At 40.1% G+C, this 20,549-nt stretch overlaps 1 protein-coding gene across 4 annotated transcripts; it reads right to left on the bottom strand.

Annotated features, from left to right (window-relative positions):
- Positions 1-4,872: 4,872 nt before the first annotated feature.
- Positions 4,873-19,996, bottom strand: LOC121319564 (ras-related protein Rab-19). Of its 4 annotated transcripts, none has more exons than XM_041257137.1 (5): positions 19,905-19,996; positions 19,481-19,569; positions 18,765-19,046; positions 6,145-6,328; positions 4,873-5,724 (listed from the first exon to the last, which is right to left on the bottom strand). In XM_041257137.1, the coding sequence occupies exons 2-5, from the start codon at positions 19,535-19,537 to the stop codon at positions 5,462-5,464; spliced, it is 786 nt and encodes a 261-aa protein (XP_041113071.1). In that variant the 5' UTR covers positions 19,538-19,569; positions 19,905-19,996; the 3' UTR covers positions 4,873-5,461. The 4 variants fall into 4 exon arrangements, with proteins under 4 accessions (XP_041113071.1, XP_041113074.1, XP_041113073.1 ...); XM_041257140.1 differs by having other exon boundaries at positions 18,765-18,953; positions 19,905-19,994; XM_041257139.1 differs by lacking the exon at positions 19,905-19,996 and adding an exon at positions 19,864-19,888.
- Between the last annotated feature and the right edge of the window lie 553 nt (positions 19,997-20,549).

Below are 20,549 nucleotides of genomic sequence, written 5' to 3' on the forward strand. Positions count from 1 at the left end.
TCTTGAAGAAAGGAATCCCATGGAAAAATTGTGTTGGATTATCCCTGGATAATGCTAGTGTGAACATGGGAAGAATTAAAGGTCTGAAGAAACTGGTTTGCAAGAACAATGGGGATTACCAGTTATTGTTCCAGCCAGTCTTTGCAGGGGTCTTGATCCTAAAGTAAATTTCTTCTTGCTGATCTTGTCTTGCTGTGAGCAGTACTGAAATAAAGCTCCTTCATTGCATTAATGGAGTACTTTGTCAGACACTACAAGCAGACCACTACTAGTCTAGCAAATGCTTGAAGAATGCTAAAATGTGCCAAGGTGCCTCAATGACATTGGTGCCCACAACCTTGTAAGTGGCACATACTGCAAAACGAATTGAAAACATTCATTGTACACAAACACATGCATTGCACAATTTGAGCACCGGTTAAAAATTTGAAAGGCCTTTCTCTCTCTATGACTTGCAAGAGGATCATAATCTCTAATTTAATTGGCTCATGGATTTCTAAAGCAGTAAAAAAATTGTTATTTTCTCTGTGTCTTAAAAAAAAAAAAAAAAGTTCCATTCCTATATTTAGCAACTGCCGCCCCTGCCCCATAGCAAAGGACGCGCCTGTCAAATGGAACTGTGTTATTGTAGATCTAGTTTGTTTAGGTTATATTTTAGCAATTACAATTATTTATTTACTTGCTTTCTAATCAAATTTTACAATGAAACTGAGTAGTATTGCATGACGGGCAGAATTTTTCAATCTAAATCTAACTTTTGATTTTTATAGTTTACAGAACCTTTTTTTTTGTATGGTATGGTGCTGTGTGAGTTATTCTTTGTATGGTATGGTTCTGTATGAGTTGTTTTTTTTGTATGGTATTGTAGGACATATTCCCTGAATAAGATATGTCTTACCACACGCCCTGAAGTGGGTTATTGCGCTTATAAAATGTCTCTGTGTCAGTGGTTCCCAAACTGTGGTCCGCAAACAACTCCCAAAATTCAGTTAAGCAATTCTTGTAAAAACACCTTCTACACAATCACACGTTGTGCTACTAATATTACTAAGCAACACAACAAATAGCTAACCACATGATATATACTGTATGAAGTCTGCATTTTCACCTTGCATCTGTTTTCTTTTATTGCAGATGTATTTATAAATGAATATATATTACAGCTCCCTTTGATGTGAAACAAATACTAACTAAATAGCTCACACCTTATGAAGGCACATTTGTCTTGTCAAAATGACAGACTTGATGTTTTAGCCAGCATTATTTACAAAAAACAAATCTCCATTAGGCATTCATGTAAATGCACTGTCTTCTAACCTGTGCTCATTCTACTGCAACTTCAGGGGAAACGTAGTCTGGCTGTCCCAGCTTTTTCATGCTGCATAAAAGTAGTGCACTGCATTGAATATTCCAAATTTGGTTTAAATAACAAATAAATAACATTAAAACCACAGTTATAGGAGGGGTATTACTATTCAATACGTTTTTGGAGAGGTTAGTAACAGAAGTTAATGTGAAACAAAAATAGGCTATATTTACCATTGTGTAAAATAATCGATTTTTTTTCCTATTTGTGAATATGAATTGTATTAATGACCAGGAGTTGATAATTAGTGATTAATTAGGGGTGGTTGATAAATGTTTCTATATGCATTAATTAAGTTAATGTGATTAAGAAATTGAATGTATGTTTATTCCTCTTGGCAGCACCTCATTGAAGATAATGATATAAACTTTCTGGAGAATGATTTTGTTGGAGAACACCTGTAGCACAATATGGTTAATTCCTCTCTCTCTCTCTCTCTCTCTCTCTCTCTCTCTCTCTCTCTCTCTCTCTCTCTCTCTCTCTCTCTCTATATATATATATATATATATATATATATATATATATATATATATAATATATATATATACATATATATATATCATATATCATATATATACAATAATATCAAAACCCACTCTCTAGGATACAAGGACAACACATAATGACACAACATGGTGTTTGTAAATGTTCAGTGAAGCGACTGCTCAGCCTGTACGGTACTTGTGTTTGTTTAAACCTTTATTTTGGCCTGTTTGCCTTTTTGTTTTGTGTTTGGTATTTTTTGTTTGTTTATTAAAATTGCCCAGCAGTGGTTAAACTGCAGTTTTCTTGCCTTAGTCTTCTTTCCTTCCAATAACACCTGGGCCCACAATGCTACCGTGCCACACATGGTGTCCAGCGTGGGTTCTAGCACTTCCACAGACCCAGGCCAGAGCAGGTACTGCAGGTAAATTTCTGTTTTGTTTTGGAAATACTTTTTGGAAGAGGAAAGGATTTTTTTTTGCTTTTTGTCTGTGGAAAAATGGGAAAGAAAAAAAGGCAGCAGCCACTGTAGGTGTGGTGGAATGATTCTGAGAAGAAATGGTGGTCACGTGCTTCAACCCGACTGGGACCCCCGGACTAGGCTCCTCTTTGCATCATGTGCAGAGAGTTCAGGCATGACTGGGAGGACTGCCCCTACGACGACCCTTGCGTCTGGGAGACCTATTCAAAGGGGTCAGTGTCGGGTGCTCCTGAATGGTTTTGGCTGCTACAGCAGCAGACACCATCACATCTAGCGCCCAACAGGGGGGAGCCCGAGCGTCCATCGCCCAAGAGGGGGGATGCTGAGCTTCCACAGCCCAAGAAGGGGAAGCACCAGCTTCCAGTGACCGAGGGAGAGACGCATCAGTCTCCTGAAATAGAGGGAGATTCCCTGCCGCTCCTGCCTCTGCCGCTAGAGGGAGACTACCTGCTGCTGTCGCCTCCTGAGAGTCTGCTGCTGCCGTCGCCTCCTGAGGGACCGCTTCTGCCCTGTCCTGCACCGCCTAGGTTGCCGAGCTTGCGCCGCCTGAGGATGCCTGCTCACCATCACTTGAGGATGCCTGCTCACCATCACTTGAGAATGCCTGCTCACCATCACTTGAGGATGCCTGCTCACCATCACTTGAGGATGCCTGCTCACCATCACTTGAGGATGCCTGTTCTGCATCGCCTGGGGTTGTTAACTGCTCTATATCATTTGGTGTTGCTGCCTATCCTGCTTCACCTGCGGTTGCTGCCTGTCCTCTTTAAACCAGCTTCAGCCTTGAGATTGGGGTTTAATTATGTATCTATATCACAAATGCTATTCAAACAACTCTTCTGTCTTCCATTTATTTTACACTTACCAACTCATTGTGCTGAGATCATTTACCCGAGTTACTGTACAATATTTTTTTCCCTTTTCCTGAAGTTCCATTTGAAATAAAATAACATATTGTATATGTTTATAGTTTTGTTTTGTTTATTTGTTTTTTGATTTTTTATTGTACTTTTATTTATTCACATCACATTACATTGCTACAGGTTTGTTGTGGTTTGAAGCACATCTTCCCTCATTAGACAGTTAGGGCCACGTTTTCAAAGTTTACTCCGTTCTTTTTAAAAAGAAAAGCACCAAATGACTCTATAAAACTACTATCAAAGTAATGTAAATGAAAGTATTTTAAATTCTCTCAAATGGTTTGTTTCTCAGTTTTGTACATTTCTGTTGAATTTTCATTTTTTAAAAAAAAGTAGTTAAAGACTGGAGTAAATGCTTTGAAAGGAATGCTCTTACACTTAAAACTCCAAGAACACTCAGAGATCATAGAATCTAAAGTAACTATTAAGAAACTAAGGGGTTATTTTGATCAATAGAAACTGACCCGGATAAGCCACAGTTAGACTTTTAGAGCATTTTACAGCACTGGGAAATTTCCCTAAATTGCACCATCACCTATTCCTTGTTATCCAGGGACTACCTCTAAAGATAGGTGGTTGATACAATCCAGAGTTGTAAAATGCTCTACAAATCCAGCTGTGGCATAACAGGGTATAGGGTAGTTAATTCACCACCTACATCTACTGACATTAACACAACTAGACAGACAATTTAACTGCTATAGCAGTCTCCCTTTCACTACACGACAACATATAATGATTTGAGTCTTCTGTTCCACAAAGACTACGACGATTGCAAACAAAAAAAAATAAGAAGCATTCCTAGGACTGACTTCTGGAGGTACCTGCAGCTATGTCACTGCTTAAAGGGTTTGTTAGGGAGCGGTATGAAAATGCCACAGGCTTCATCAGTAATTCAAGTTTTAAATCAGTCTTACCAAGCTTTTTGTATATGTTCCTTTTTAATATATAATACAACCCCCAACCTGACTGGAGCTAAAATAGCATGGGGAGTGGGACCTGGGTATTACACTGAGTCAGGGTTGGGAAAATCTTGCTGATATAAATAGATCCATGAAAGGACATCTTAAATGAATACAGTTTAAAATACCACTATGGTTGTACTGGACTCCATCAAAAATGTGTAGCATGGGGCTGAAGGACTTGCCAACATGTTGGAGAAGTACACAGAGTGTTGGGCATAAGTACACAGAGTGTTGGGCATATACAGTGCTGTATGTTTGCATGTTCTGTTTTCATGTATATGTGTACAACAATAATAATAAAAAAGATGATTACAAAAATATAATAATAGTGTAATTTATAACTCAATCCTCATGGAATTAACAAAGTTACACCACTTTACTTAAAATAATCTATTTTAATGAATTTATTAAAGTTTAGCTCCTGAAAATATTATATATTGTAAAACAAGCAAACAACATTCTATTAACAGTTTCATAAATATCAAACAGTGAGCTCTATTCACAATGAGTTCATGAGTTCATTTATAAATAATTGTAGCTAGCAAATAATTCCATAAATCTTTTGCACTCCCATTAGCTACATAGGTCTCAAACGTAGACTTTTGCAACATCATTTTGTAATTACTTTAATGACATGATGTTGAATAAACTAAATAATGTTCATATAGTTTTACATTTTTTTAAATTGTCTGAATCCTAATATTCTAAATGATGCTAAACTTTTGGCCATGGCTATACACCAGCTTGCAACAGCAAAGTACTCATCTGTCTGAATAATCTGCATTTGCATGGTGGTTCTTAATATCACTGCCGTCAAATTTATTGTGTGTAGAAATATTAATAAGTGGGTTGATAAATCACCCCTGGGGATCTTCATTTAATTTCCAACTGAGTGACACCTTCAGCAGGTTCCTCAACGACAGAATCAATGGCAAGGTCATGGTCATCCTATTCCCAAGCAGGCTCTACAAGATCTAAAGCAGGCTGTATGTATGGAGGGTAAATGATCCACAGTGTAGCAACGATTGGTGGTACATCATGTCTTACACTTTGCAACACTAGTAGTCCACTATGTGAATGCTGGACTGTTGGTATGAATGCATGGTCCACCACATCAATTTCCTTAAATCTATAAATAATTATGATTTATCTTAAACCATCCAAACTAGATGACTATCGGGACACATGTCTCGTGGCCTGCTTGTGGTGTACTTTGTAGTGATTTGAGTTTTCTGTGTTGATGTTCTCAGCAGGTGCAGCTTTTCTTTTCTTCAGGAGGGGTGCAGACGGGCCGGGAGTCCATGCACAGGCTGATCTGGGGGCCCTCGCTCTGGAACTGCAGTCCGTTCCTCACCATGAGCTCGCGGGCCATGAGCAGGAAGGCCTCATCAATGTTCTGGGCCTCCTTGGCCGAGGTCTCCAGTGTGGCCAGAAGCCCGTTCTGCTCTGCCAGCGTGCAGGCATCCTCAAACAGTACTTGCCGTGCCCCAGCCAGGTCCGACTTGTTCCCTGGGATGGAGAGAGGGGGAAACATACCAATACAGGAATTAAACACAGATGTCTGATTCTGTATCTGTAAAGTCAAGTGAATTGGATCTGAGGTACAGCTTGCAGCAGAAGCAGTATTTACAAGGCAATTCAGCTACATATGCACTAAAGACAGGAGTCACACATTGACATATGCACTGGACACATGTACTGATACCTATGCCTACATCTTTTACTCTCTTGGGAGACAGTATCCCAGCCTACTCAGACAATAATCACCTTTGATTTTGGTTCTGATTGTAATATCCTGGAGCCTCTGAAAATCTGCCCATCTCGTATATCACATCATATTTAGAGAGCAGTGTCTGATTATTTTATGAAAGGGTGTAATAGCCAGGTTCTGCCCCTTAACCCCCACCCCCACCTTCACCATCTTCGTACCTATTAGTAAAAGCACCACACTGGCAGCTCCGTACTTCTCCACCTCATGGATCCAGTCTGGCACAGAGTCAAAGGTTGAACGGCGTGTGATGTCATAGGCGATAATGGCCCCGTGCGCACTGCGGTAGTAACTCTGTGTTATGGTGCGGAAACGCTCCTGCCCGGCTGTGTCCCAGACTTGCATCTGGATAGCAAAGACAGAGATTCATCTCACAGCAAGGGGAAAAGGAGGCGCCCTTTCCCACAGGCATTACTACTACGTAACCTGACATTAATCTGCAATGTCCTCAACAATCATTCAATTTGCACTAAAATATACAGTCAAAACCTTTTAATATTACTTAAAAGGGACTAAGCAGAAATGAGGACAACAAGCAGCGCTGACATTGGGAAGCTCAGAAAAGGAAAAAACAAGCATAAAACACTAAATAAGTGGATATTAAAAAAATGTAAATAAACAGAACTCTAATACAGTACTAGGTAAAGCATTGATCAGCTTATTGTTCAAGTATTTTCTAAGGCAAGCCAAGACCAGTATGGTCCACAGCAGTGATGTAAGGAGAAACAGCTCCTGACAAGTTTGCCTCCCAAACCCCCGGTGCTGCCAGACGGCTATGCCTTTCTACAGAAGTTGCTATTGGCCTGTCACTTATAATTAAAACATCAAAATAATAATTTAAAATGGTTTCATCAGTGAACGTTTTTCCTTCAGTAGGCAAAGTATATTTCAACAGATGGGAATAGTAAAGACACCAGTAAATCTGCTGCTGTCTGTGCAGTGTTGTTGGTAAAATAGCCATTATTAGAAACAACTGGCGAAAATACTAGATTCTTATTGGCTGAGCTTCTCCCTAGCCATTAGATATCAGGTGATAGCACAACAGTGCAGAACTTCTTTCTCCGTAGCGGCCTCATCACAGTAAACTAAATGAATACGCCAACTGCAACTGTACACCTGGGTAAACAAAACCACTCGAGTCAGTCAGTATGACAGCAATCCCTGAGATTAACTATGAAGGTTCTGCAGCTGAAAAAAAAGAAAATGTCAACATCTTGCCATACTGAGGTAAATGAAGCAGATTTAGACAACCTAGAAATGACAACAACTGAGCAAAACACCAAGCGCCAGACAAAATGGGCTATGAAAGTTTTTTGTGACTGACTGAAGGTTGGTTCATACTTCGCAGGTGAACGATATACGTCAGGTGCAGGCAATATTGTCTGACCATATGTGATTTCAGGTCGCAAACGCAAGAGAAAAAACTGTACGATTTTTTAAAAAAGACGTACATCGGATGATGTAATTCCAACCTGTCTCACAGGGTCAGAGACCGGTGACACGGAGTCTGAAGTATGACCCGATCTCAACTGAAAAGAACATTGACTTTGATTTAAAAACAAAACATCACAACAGCAGCAGCAGCAGCTCCGTCTACTGGGCAAACCCCATACTTACATGTGGAAACAATGAATGGCAACATCCAGTTCAATATTTACAAAGTCTAAACAAGAAACTATTATTGAAGCCCCAAAAAATGAAATCATCAATCAACAATTTGAGTTACTGTGGAACTACCTTTTCTCTCAGTGGAAGGTTATACAAATAAAATTATTTAAATAAAGTCTTTATTTACCAACAACAACGCACTCATAGACCCATTTAATAACAGCAATAATTCACTTCTTGAGTGGTTGAAAGCACTTGACTTCGTCTCGTGCCTCACAGCGCACTCAAAGCATGGTGATATTACATTATAACGCACACCCTGTTGTGTATTATTGTTTAAATAAACAATCAACTAAATGTCATGAATTGTAACTTGAGAGCTGATGATTGAGACAGATTCCTGTGAGCTGTGGTGTAGTTGAGCCAGAACATGCCGGAACAGCATTCTGGTACTTTTTCAATAGGCAATGCACCTTGACTGAAGAATTAACTTAAGAATCAACTTAAGAATCTTTAAGGTTTTTTTTTTCTTTTAAAGAAAATGCTTTGATAGTGCCCAACCGCTGTAAATTCGATGTTGCAGTCAAGTCACACACATCTCCTGACCCCTGTACAATTGTACGATTCAGTCAGTCGTCCTTGTGATTGCAATGAAGAGAATATTAGGAACTTCTACTACAAACTACAATACTAACGTTCATTAAGGCTAACAATGTTTTTTAGTAAAAATGCTGTCAAAGAAGTAGCCAAATTCTGTTTTTTAAACCAGCTAAAAACCGCACTTAGCTTTAAGATTTAAAATATATTAGAAAAGCATAACTAAGTAATAGATAATAAGTTGTTATCTTTTTGAACAAAAAAATAGTGCCAATGATAAGGCTTTGTGAATTCCCAAAATACTTTAAACTAAGGTGTGCAAACAGTTTCTTCTTTTACCTTGTATAGTACCCGATATAATAAGCTGTGCTTCTTTCAAAACTGCCCCCCCCCTTTTTTAAATTTTTTTTTGTCTATAACCACTTACAAAATAGTCTTTCAATACAGGTAATGTATTCCTTTTGGCATAAGGCTCAATGCCTCCATATCTCCATACCTAACTCATAAAGGTTTGTTCTGTGTAATTGCAGAAGCTGCTGATGAAAAAACTTCCAGTCTGATTGTGAGGTGGGGAAGCATATAACTCGCACTGTGTACTGATGCCCGCAGGTGCAGCATTGTGCATTGAGGGCTGTGGATATTAAATATTCAGTGCACTGAGGGCTGTGGATATTATATATTCAACAACATCGGTCCTTGCAAACAAAGACCCTGTTTAGACAGAGGCACACAGACACAACACAGGCCTGCCACTAAACAGCTAAGTGGCACAATTCACAGCTCGCTCCTTTCAATGAACATGTGAGTTTGGAGGTGCTGGTGACAATGGAAACTCAGTTGCAACTAAAGCAATAAAGAAGCCTGTAAGTGTAGACTAGAACCACAAACAACTGCCAGCCAAGATGTCTCAATCAAAATGCAAGCACACGGCTGTGCTAAAAGTGGTTATTGTTTGGTATTTATTTTATTCACACCTCATACTGAAATCCATTGATAATCTACAGCTATGGCCCAATGTTTTGCATCACCCTATATAATTAACTCATTTTGCTCCATAAAGTCGAATGAAACCTGCTGAATAATGTTATGTTAACATATTGAATTACATACCGCTTTGTACTTTTCCATGCACTTAACGAAAAACTGACAAAAATTTAAAAATGTGACATTTCAAAATCTGAAATGAACTTACTGTTATTATGTACTATAGTACTGTACTACTATTATGTCTTCTGGTAGACTTTTGCTATATAATTTTACAGTGTCTTTGATTACATGATGTTAAATAAAATATCTAAATTATGTTCATATACTTTTTTTATTATTATTATTATGACTCAATTCTAAAATTCATTTGCAATGCAGCAGTGTGAGCTACTCCCCATACCTCGATTCTACAGACTTAATGTCGTGGAACAACAAAACCCTGAAATTGAACCATTAACCTTCCGGGTCACTGTGTCAATGATTGCAGCAGGCTTGAAGGAAAAATAATGCTGAAATCTGTGTGCGCAGTCCTTTATACCCTTGGGGGCAGGCGTCACTGTGTCACAGGCTCTGCTAGCAGCTTTGTTATATCTTATTCAGTTTTGGGTCTTCAGGAGGTAAATACTCTTTCGGTAATGGTTACATTTCTATTTCAGGGAACCATTGTTATAATAGTAACTTAATCGTTTCTCGATATTGTTTACTTGCAAAATATAAAACGAGGGAAGAAAACACAAAAGGGTCTACAGAAAGTGCCAAGCCACTGAAAGCTTACAGAGTCCCTTTAGATAATTGTTATGATGGCTTTAACAAAAAGTTCCACACAGTTCAGAAAGTCGATACTGGCTCCTCCCCGTCATGATTTCAGCGACGTAGCAGCACATACCACTCACATTCCTCACGTTATAGGAAGTGCGCGTCTAAAACGTTGTACGACTTAAAGGTGGGTCATCACCTTCTCCTACTAAAATGCTTTACAATTAACCAAAAATGCAGTTTTTTTTATTTTATTTTTGTGTGTGTGGAAGCAGTGAAAATCCTGTTTGTGATATAAGCTTGCTCAGCTTTCTACTATAACTAAAGGCAGTAGCACCAAGCACTCCTTTACTGTCTGAGATGTGCTGGAAGTAGCCCTGGCAAGCTTCTTTGGCCAAATGGAAAAAAAAATAAGCATACAGTATAAGGGGTTTACAGACCTCTTCATTCAGTGTTATTTTATTTATTTTATTTTATATAACACCATTTATGAACATTTTGATTATTGAATAAAACATGCTTTATAGTTAATTTGTTTTATAAGTAAGGTTATAAAAAAAAGTACTGAAGCTACTACAAATAAAAATAAATAATTATATAAATAGTGAAGCCCTTTGCAAAGCACAAAAATATAATTTTGTCATCTTTTACACTTCCTTTTGTGGTCTTCATGATTGGCCATCGGATATCTGATTGCTTTAAGCCGGTTGCTAAGTTACTTTTCTGAGCCTTAGCATTAAGATGCAATTCATTGTACACTAGCCTTAAGAAAAATAAATGTATTAAATTAGCATAGCTGTATTAAATTAACACAAGGCTTGTGCGACTAACTATAGAGTTGAGGTAATATGTAGTGGGAAATGTGAACGAGTAGGGTAGACTATTGTAGATTTACTACCAGTAATAGTAAATATATATGCAGTCAAAAATGTTTAGCAAACAGTGCAAGGTAGTGCACAGCACTTTCTTATGGAATGTTTTTTTTTTTTTTTTTAATTATTATTATTTGTGAAACGCTATGTCTGTTCTTTTTTTTTTTTTCAAATGAGGCCAAATGAAGCAATCCGAGGCAATCTGCAGTTGCAGTGTTTCTACGCAGCCTAAAAACTTTAGTTTAAGAAAGCTGTACAATAGCAGCAGTCGCACAAGGCCCAGTCAGAACGTTTAAATACACCTGTATTTTAATTAGGTTAATTAGAGTATTTGCTTTGGAAGGAGAATTTCTTTGGCTAAAAGAAAGCTACACGGAAACACACACACAACCCGAAAGTACTACCAAAATAGAGTGAGAAAAAGGTGAGACTTATTTTTATTTTTCATTGGAAACTGTCCCATTGTTAGTTATTATAGTTTTTTCTAGATTAATGTTTTTTTCTGTTGTAAACATTTGAAATGGCATACATACTATGTAGGGGCGGATCCAGACTTTCGTGAAGGGGGGGGGGGTGGGGTTGGGGGGTCAAGACTGTCATGAAGGGGATACCTGATATGAAACATACCCAAAGTAAAAGGGAGAAGGGGGATGGGGGTATGCTGAGACGAGAAGTAAATGATAATGTGATAAACATTTACAGTGCAGACTAGTTTTGATTATTTAAAATAACTTTGCCGAATACAAAGTGAATACGTATGTTTCTAAACGTTAACTTACTTACTGTAACCCTGGTTCCCTGATAAAAAAGACGACCACCACTTACATTGGTGTGGGATATTCCTGCCCTTTGGGTAGGTATTGCTGAGCTCTCTATACCAGAGCTGCCAATAGGCCTCTTCCTGTGATGACACACTCTGTCCTGCCTACCGAGGGAATAAAACCGTCACTCGCAGGAAGATCCTCCTCGTGCGAAGCGACCTCGCGGGTGGTGGTGGTCTTCTCTTTCAGGGAATCAGAGTTACGGTAAGTAACCTAACGTTCCCTTTCAATTCAAAGACAATCACCACTTACATTGGTATGGGATAACATATATCAAAGCCGTCACGAGGGAGAAGGAATGGCAGCACATGAGGGACGCACAACATTGCCTAATCCAGAGGTTAGTGGTGAGAACTTATACCCTCAAGGACCCTTATGCCTACAGAAGGCAATGCAGGATCTACCACATTAATACGATAAAACCTGGAGGAAATATGCAGCGCAGCCCAGCTAGCCGCAGTACAAATATCAGACATCTAGGCACCTTTTATAAAGGGCCCAAGATGTAGCTAACCCTCTAGTGGAGTGTGCGGCTATCCTAACAGGGGTAAGCCAGCACCATCATACACAGTCGAGACTGTGTCCACAATCCAGTGTGACAGACACTGCTTAGAGAGGGGCTGTCCTAGGGTCCGTGTCCAGTGACAGACAAAGAGCTGGTCAGATTGGTGCAGAGCTCTTGTCCTATGCAAGTAGCATCTCAATGCTCGCAGAGGAAATTGAATCTCTCATCCTCTATAGAAGCAAAGGGAGGGGGATGAAAAGACTCCAGTTCCACAGATTGGTTGATGTGGAAGGCTGTAATCACCTTGGGGAGGAAAGGGGGATTGGTGCACAGCGACACCCTACTGCCATCTTCCCAAATGCACATGCAAGAGCTGTGTAAAGACAGTGCCTGCAGCTCACTGATCCACTTAGCGGAGGTGATAGTCAAGAGGAAGGCTGTCTTCATAGACAGATAATTCAGATCTATTGAATGCAAGGGCTCCAATCGGGCCTTCATGAGAGCCTCTAGTATAATATTAAGGCTTCATTCAGGGAGAACAGTCCTCTTAGGAGGACATAATCACCCTGCGCCTTTAAGGAAACGGGCAGCCAAAAAATGTGCACCCAGAGACAGAATCTACGGGGGCGTGGCAAGCAGAGATAGCCGCTAAATACACCTTCAAGGTGGAAGGCGATCTTCCAGCATCGAGCAGTTCTTGCAGAAACTGCAAAATGACTGGCATAGGGCAAGTAATGGGGTCATAGTTCCCAGTCAGACACCAAGCTTGAGAATACTTCCACTTGCAGGTATACAAAGACCTAATGGAGTCTGCCACGTCTGGTAGCCCTAGGGCTAGCCAGTGTTCCCTTTCAGGGGCCAGGCCCATAACTGGAACCTGCCTGGCTAGTTAGGCTCCGGCCAAGGGCTTGTCCTAGGAGACCGGAGACTTGCTGCAGTGTGCTGGACAGGAGGCACAGCTCCGTGGCCACAGGCTCGGGGAGCGGGGCCTTGCCTTTACACCATCCAAATATGCAGTAAGCACACTCTCTGTATTAGCCAAGCGAGTTGCCTGTGCTTCTGCTGCGTATGCTCATGCACGCTGGGTCACCCACCGGCAGGGCCTTAACCAGGGCTGCGATGGTGGAGTCTACTGGGGGGAATCCCGCCAGGCCAAGCTTATCTGCACCTTCTAAGGAGGCGAAAACCTGACAGGGGTCCCTGGGACAGGTCATCTGGGGTGCTCCGAGCCGCTGCCAATCCACCCATAGAGGACTTGAAGCTCACCCTTTTGGCTCTCTCTAGCCGAACCTCCTTCAGTCGGGGCTGAAGGGCCTCACACACTGAGCACCGCACACAACGAGTACTAAGGGTACTAAGTGCACCGTGTATCGTGCAGTGTTGTTCTGCACTACCACTGAGGTGCTGGGCACCGCGTGTTGCTTATACTAAGCACCTGTACTCCGAGACAATAGTATCGTGGGATGTGTGTGCCACGGTACCGCAGCACCAGGGAGAAGGCCGAAGCCGCGGTGGGCGAGTTTAAGCAGACAATAAACACGGTGAAATAAAATACAGTGTTTGTTTACAAGGCCACATTCACTGAGGTGGCGGGCCTGTGCGGCCGGCAGGGTCTTAAGTCGTTGATTCCAGGAAAGCGGCAAGCCGGCTTTCAGCACGAATGCAAGGGAAATACAACAAGACTCAATTCGACTCGAGAAACTCTTTACTTATTCACACTTAGCTAGACATAAAGGTCTTACCGTCTTGAGAGGGAAAAAGAGAAGGATCATTCTGCGAGTGACAGTTTTATTCCCTCGGTAGGCGGGACCGAGTGCGTCATCACAGGAAGGGGCCAATCGGCAGCTCTGGTATAGAGCCCTCAGCAATACCTACCCGAAGGGCAGGAATATCCCACACCAATGTAAGTGGTGGTCGTCTTCGAATTGAAAAAGAACGAGATTCCCAAATACTGTCTTTTGATTCTGCGCATCCAAAGACTTATAATTAAAAAAAAAACAAGAATTGCTGTTTGGTATTATGTTCTAAACCAGCAGTTTGTCAGTCCCAAACTGTTCTGACATAAATTATATATTAAATAAAACGGGGAAAATATATTTGTCAATCTAATTATTCTACCTTTTATTGCAACTGTTGTATCATTTTGTAAATTGAAACTAGTAAAGGAGTGATTGAGCTGAAACCTCCAGACAGAAGGGGTACAGTTCTAGCACAATGGCAAATGATAGTGGTGTAAAACCTAATACCGGTAATGTCTTCATGTAATTACAAGAGAATGTTCCGAATTGTCCCTTACTTGCTCATAGTGTGAAATACATGTTAGTTTTGTAAAAATGAAAATAAATAAATAAATAAATAAACTTCCATAAAAAGTCACTGGCAATAAAATGTTTACACATTTATTTTACAGGGCATTGTGGTGCAATTCAGGGAAGATCTTTTTTTTAAAATCCACACTCTTCACCCTGTTTCTTTATTTTCTTTTGTTTAATTTCAGTTTTGCACTTTTTGCATTTGTGGTTTGTTTTTATTTTTGTCTTACTTTATGCTGGCAAAACTGTAATGTTATTATTTAACCCCTTAAGGTACACAAGGAATTGAGCGCTGCTGTTCAAACGGTTTCTTCTTAAAATACGTTTCAGAGTGACTCAAGAATAAATCATAACTGACAATCTGGATGACCAGGTTCAACCTCAGTAAATGTTAAAAACTCTGTTTTGTGCACCTCATTGCAAAATAAGAAAATTAGCATTTGGTACTAAAAATGTGTTTATTATTTGTACCGTAACATTTGAATTTGTGCACTAACTATACTCCCAAACAGATCCTCTCATGAATATGTTTTTAGTCAATTCACGGAACAGAAGTGAAGGCTGCAGGGAGTAAGACCCGGGGCTTGAAATAGTATTCTTGTGACTTTGGCTCGTGGAGAGCTGCCCTCACAGAGGTGAGACTGAACCGATGGCCTGCAAGGCTGGGAAGCAAGCGTTACTTCCCCCAAGGGGAAAAGGAAGAGAAAGATAGATGATACATTTAACAAGACTAGAAGTCACCCTGACTAACAAGGAACGCCTACGCTTCTGGAGATCAGCATGGCTAGACCTCCGAGACAGAGCACCATGGGGCAACAGGAATTCTGAATGAGGAAATTAAATTAACCTGCAAAGGGGTCAGAGAGAACAATGGCAAGCAAGTTGTTAGTAAAGAATACTCTGGCTCAGGTGGAGCATGTATGCTAGCCCCAAGGGGAACAAGTGCTAGAAAATTGAGATTTGAGAAAAATGCAGGGTTGTCCCCTGGCTCATAGAGAGCCGCCCTGTCGGTGGTGAGACAGAACCGATCCACCTCCAAGGCTGCTGCCCTCAGGGAGAACCTAGAATGATAGAGATTGTTAAAAGATTTGGCCGGGGGTCCCCTCTGGCTCCCGGAGAACCTTTCTTTCGGAGGTCGAAGGCCAGCTTGACTGGGCTTAAGGTTGGGAAATGATTGCCACTGTTGCAGACTGTTGGAGGAGGAGGGAAGGTGAAAAATGAAAAAAAAAACAGACAGAGAATGCGCGTTCAACCCAGGGCTTAAATAGGGAGGTTAATTGATAGATAGCTGGATTAACTGGGAGAAGCCCCTGCACCTGCTCCCTGAACATCCAATGGTTACAACTAATCACTCAACTAATATATGAGCAAGGGCTAATATTACAATTATTATTTTTTTTTTTTTATCCTAAGTAACCATTAGGAAGGAAGCAAAACAAACCAAAAATAAAAATACACATTTTAACAAGGAAGCATGTTTTTTTTTTTTTTTCCCTGTGTAGGAGTGGGACACTAGTACCGTGCGGTTGCTGGGAATTCCTATAAAGAGCGCGTTCTGTTTGAGTCAGGGATGGGGAATGCTGGGTCTGTCTCATCTTCCGGGGGGGGGGGGGGGGGGGGGGGGGGGGGGGGGGGGGGGGGGGGGGGGGGGGGGGGGGGGGGGGGGGGGTCATTCTCAAATCAGACTATTATCAGGGTGAGCTGTGCAAGACGTTTTCCACTAGTAGTGCACCATGATTATTGTTTACATTATTGTTTATTCTTATTATTATGTGTTTGCTTTGACTATGTTTATTTTGTGAAATTACCAATTTTCTCTATTTCTTTATGTACGTATTGCTGTGTTTGATTAGGCCCACTGATCGTTTTAGTTGTCTGTTTATTTTCTTTTAAATATAATTTCTAATAATGCCTTGGGTTTTCAGTAAGTGTAACTTATTGTGCCTTTTGCACTTGCGTTACAACAAAGTGCAAACCTACCACTGTTCGTATAGACGCAGGGAATAGTCATGTTTGATTTCTATTTTGGGATTTGAATTTGTTTGCACATTTATTTTACGTTTCTAATTGAGTTTGCACTTGGTGTTTGTGTGGATTTATATTGATTTCTTTTTTTCACATTTTGTTATTACTTTCTTTTTGTGTCGTATCACCTTTACTGTGTCTGGTGTCCTCTATGCTTTCTGTGGTACGGTTGTCTTTGTATATAAATCTGTACTGACCCTGGTTTCTATTGAGCTTCAATTTTAGTTGTTAAACTATAGGAACTAGATACTTATCTACCTCAATTTCAATTCCTTCTGATATAGCTACCTTAAAAAAAGAGAATCTGCAGTATTTATACTTTTTAAAATATATTTTGTACTATTTAAATAAAACTGCTCTGTAAAAGCAATTTCAAACGGCACTTGTGACTTCTGACTTTCATTTAATTGAAGGGGCTTGTCTGAGGGAACCCATATGTTGGTCACGACTTCGAGGTCCCCCTACCTCAATATAAACAAGGCGTGGCGTAGTCACTGATTGCAAATTCAAAGTTTCACCTGCCCAAACCGTGGCAGACGCCACACCTGTTAGGACAAAAGGAACTATGGTCTCATTAAATTGTTAGCAGACAACACTAAATACATTCCACACATCCTTTCCCCCACCTATGGCTGACAAACAGGTTTGGGAAGCACAGAGAAAATGTTGCACTTATAGTCACAGGAATCAGGGCATAAGGACAGCTACACACAAAACAGGCCTCGCCCGCTAAGGGAGTAGCTTTGAAAATCCAACACAGTGGCTCCACTAACTAGAACAATATATCTTACTGCAAGGGTTTTGTACCACAGATATTAGGTTAGAAGTTAGGGCAGAGAAGAAATGTCTTACAATATACTGTGATGAGCACAGAATATAAAAGTCTTGAACCACAAACTTAACATGGCATTAATTGAATCATTAACATAGGTGTTTTGTTTATATAAGTGGTCACATTTTACTAATTTAAATGATACCTATAGTTAAATTCTCTGCCATTTACATCAGTTGTGTAACAGCACTGTACCAGCACAGGGTGTGAGGATACAAGGGCCCTTGAATGGTTTTCAATGAGGTCTGTGCCATTGGGTTTTACATGGTCCCTAGACCACTCTAATTATATCCTTGTGCGAATAAATTAATATATGTATCTGGAGTTTGCACCAGCATTAGGCCATAGCACAGAGTTTACACCGGCCTTAAAATTGCCCAGTATGTATCATGACACTTTTGGCAAGTTAAGGCTACATTAGCACTTCCAAAATGCGCTCCACTGCTCATAAGCCACGCATTTTAAACGTGTCAAGCCTTAATTATATGTATGGGCCAACTGTAGGTGGGGCTCATTTGTAAATTAAGTCTGTGATTTTAAAATAAGATTTATGAAGCAGCAGAGCAGCTGCGTTGCCTTAAAGGTCCACAAATAAATCAGATTTCAAATTGGTCTTACTTGCGCGCAAAGAAAAAGTCAGAAAGCAGCTGATAGGAAAGAGCATTATGGCAGCAGTCATAACGTATTTCTTACGACGGAGAGTGCCGGCTCCTCGTCTTCCTGAACAACCCAGGAACAGAGAGAGAGTACTGAGAAGAAGGGAGAGTATTACCCTTTTTGATCTTCCTGAGGATGAAATTATAGCTTCATACTGGTCATTTCATTGTGTGAATTGCTTGTATTTGTCATATAATAAACTTGGTTCATTAAGTTATCCTTTTCATTATGCATATTTGTTTTTATCCATCATATAATAATAATATAATATACTCGACATGAGCTACCCGGGCTTTAGTGGGTTAAAACCTGCATATTTTATTTAAAACACAGGTTACCCTATTTTAACTGTCATTTCTGGCTCTCCAAATGACCTACGTATTGATCAATTGAGGTAGCCCATTTGGAGGGAGGCGCTATTTTTCAGATTAGTCTGTTAATCTGTGCTACCGGTAGCCCATTTTAATCAACAATGCAGCACATTTAAGCATTTAAATGTGGCAGTTTAAGCTACCACATCCATGTAGACCACTACAGCAACACCACAATGCCAGTACCGCACGTTGAGCACAGGTTAGATAAAGATACAACATTACTGCAATAGACACACAATATTAATTGGTTGTCAATACTATAGTAGTAATATTATGAATGTTACCTCTTGAATGAATAGAGAATAGAGAGTTTTTAAACTTTTAACGATCCCCTCCATTTGGATGTGCTGTTTTTTGCACCTCAGAGGTAATACTAATTGAATTGATCTACTTACAGCTTTATAAACACACTCATGCATGTCCCCTTGTCCTTACCTTTACTTTCTTGCCCTCAACTTCCAAGGTTCGAACGGTGAAGTCCACTCCGATGGTGTTTTGCTGCCTTTCCACGTAATTGCCCAATTTGAAACGCTGGACAACGCAGGTCTTGCCAACATTGGAGTCCCCAATCAGGATGATTTTAAAAAGATAGTCAAAGGCCTCCTCGGCCCCAGAACCTGTGGACTGCATAGTTGGCCAATAACTAGCACTCAGTGACTCGTTACAAGGTTTATTTACTCTGTTGTTGAGCCTCCCGATAAGAACTGAAATCCGACACTGTAATGATAATTTGGGGTCACAATGTGATAAACTGTACTGTCAAATGCAAGACTGCACCTGTTAAGCTAAGATAAGCTAAGAACTAACAGTGAAACACACAAAAAAACCCACTGGTCTCAGCACACATTCACCGCTATAGCAGCCTGCCTCCCTGAGATTAATCTCTTCTTAAGAAATCTAAGAGCTACAATTCACACAAGACACAGCGTCTTCACAAAACCAACCAGAAATATATGCCGTAGCTGAAAGATTTTTGAAAGAATGATTGGTTTTTAAGTCAGAATTCCAGTTTCCATTGGGCTTTTTTATTTCTGTATTTTTCCTTTCCTTTCCTGCCTTGTCCCCAACTGGTTCCATCCACCTGTTGTTTCTCTCTCTCTCTCTCTCTCTCTCTCTCTCTCTCTCTCTCTCTCTCTCTCTCTCTGCCTTACCTGTCTGAGCAGGTAAGACTGCTTCCTCCGGCTTTCAACCCACCTACACCACTGCATGCTGGGAGTTGTAGTCTAGACAGTATTTTCCCCTGTTGCAAGAGAAAAAAAATAAAAAAAACTTTGTTTTATAAAATATTTTATTAGTGCACTAGTGGAAACAAGGTTAATCTATTTCCATATGAAAAAACATGATATCATTGTTTAAAGTGGATAACACAATTAGTTTGTTAAAATGTAAAACCTTAACATCCATTTGCTTACAAACTTGCTCTTTTCATATACACTGTGGGGAAAGCTACAACAACCCCAACTGAATACTACCTTTAACCCTACACTGTCCTGTTATATGGCTGCTATACAATCCATATCCATTCTAAACCTACTGTGCTATAGTTAGTCTCTCTGTGATATACGGCTACTATACCTTGACTCTCAATGGCAAGTAATCCCCTTTTAAATATACTGAGCTTCTGAGGACACTGTTATATGTTAGAAGCACAATTACCACCAGGCACTGCACATGGCTAACAATGATCAGGGCTTGTGGGTGCCGTGGGTACAACACTGCTTTATGAGGGGCTCATTGTTCCTAACAGTCACAAGGCTAGCAGGGCTACACAGTAAGGTTTTGTTTGTCAGTAATAGTCCCTCCCCACACCCACCCCCTCCCCCAACCCCCCATCCATATTGATAAAAAAAATATATTTTTATATATTTCCTTAAAAGTTAATTAAACAATTATTCATTATATTAGGGAACACTTCAGTGTGGAGACTTTTATCCTCTGTAAAACGTCAGATTTGTTATGCCACAACGATAAGTATTCAGGAAAGAGTAAAGTCTAACCAACTTATATATATTATACATACCATATAACATATATATAATATATAGGTATATAGATATAGATATATGTGAACTTGATCTCGCGGATGTTAACTTGAGACTATTTTTTTTTTAAAATCTAACATACTTCAAGTCAGCAAAGCAACTCCTGTAGCATTAACTACAAGAGATTTTCTCTGAATCACTCAGTTTAAAACTGCAATCAGATTAATAAAAGAATAAC

This window comes from Polyodon spathula, chromosome 8 (genome assembly GCF_017654505.1).
Source record: "Polyodon spathula isolate WHYD16114869_AA chromosome 8, ASM1765450v1, whole genome shotgun sequence".
NCBI classification, from domain to species: Eukaryota; Metazoa; Chordata; class Actinopteri; order Acipenseriformes; family Polyodontidae; genus Polyodon; species Polyodon spathula.

What these genes read in the sequence shown, in the direction of transcription:
- LOC121319564 (XM_041257137.1), bottom strand. Translation starts at nt 19,537, where the DNA reads ATGCAGTGGTGTAGGTGGGTTGAAAGCCGGAGGAAGCAGTCTTACCTG. An exon ending in AGTCTTACCTGCTCAGACAG is followed by an intron (nt 19,047 to 19,480) that starts GTAAGGCAGAGA and finishes TTATCATTACAG; the next exon opens with TGTCGGATTTCAGTTCTTAT. An exon ending in TTGAGGGCAAGAAAGTAAAG is followed by an intron (nt 6,329 to 18,764) that starts GTAAGGACAAGG and finishes TTTGCTATCCAG; the next exon opens with ATGCAAGTCTGGGACACAGC.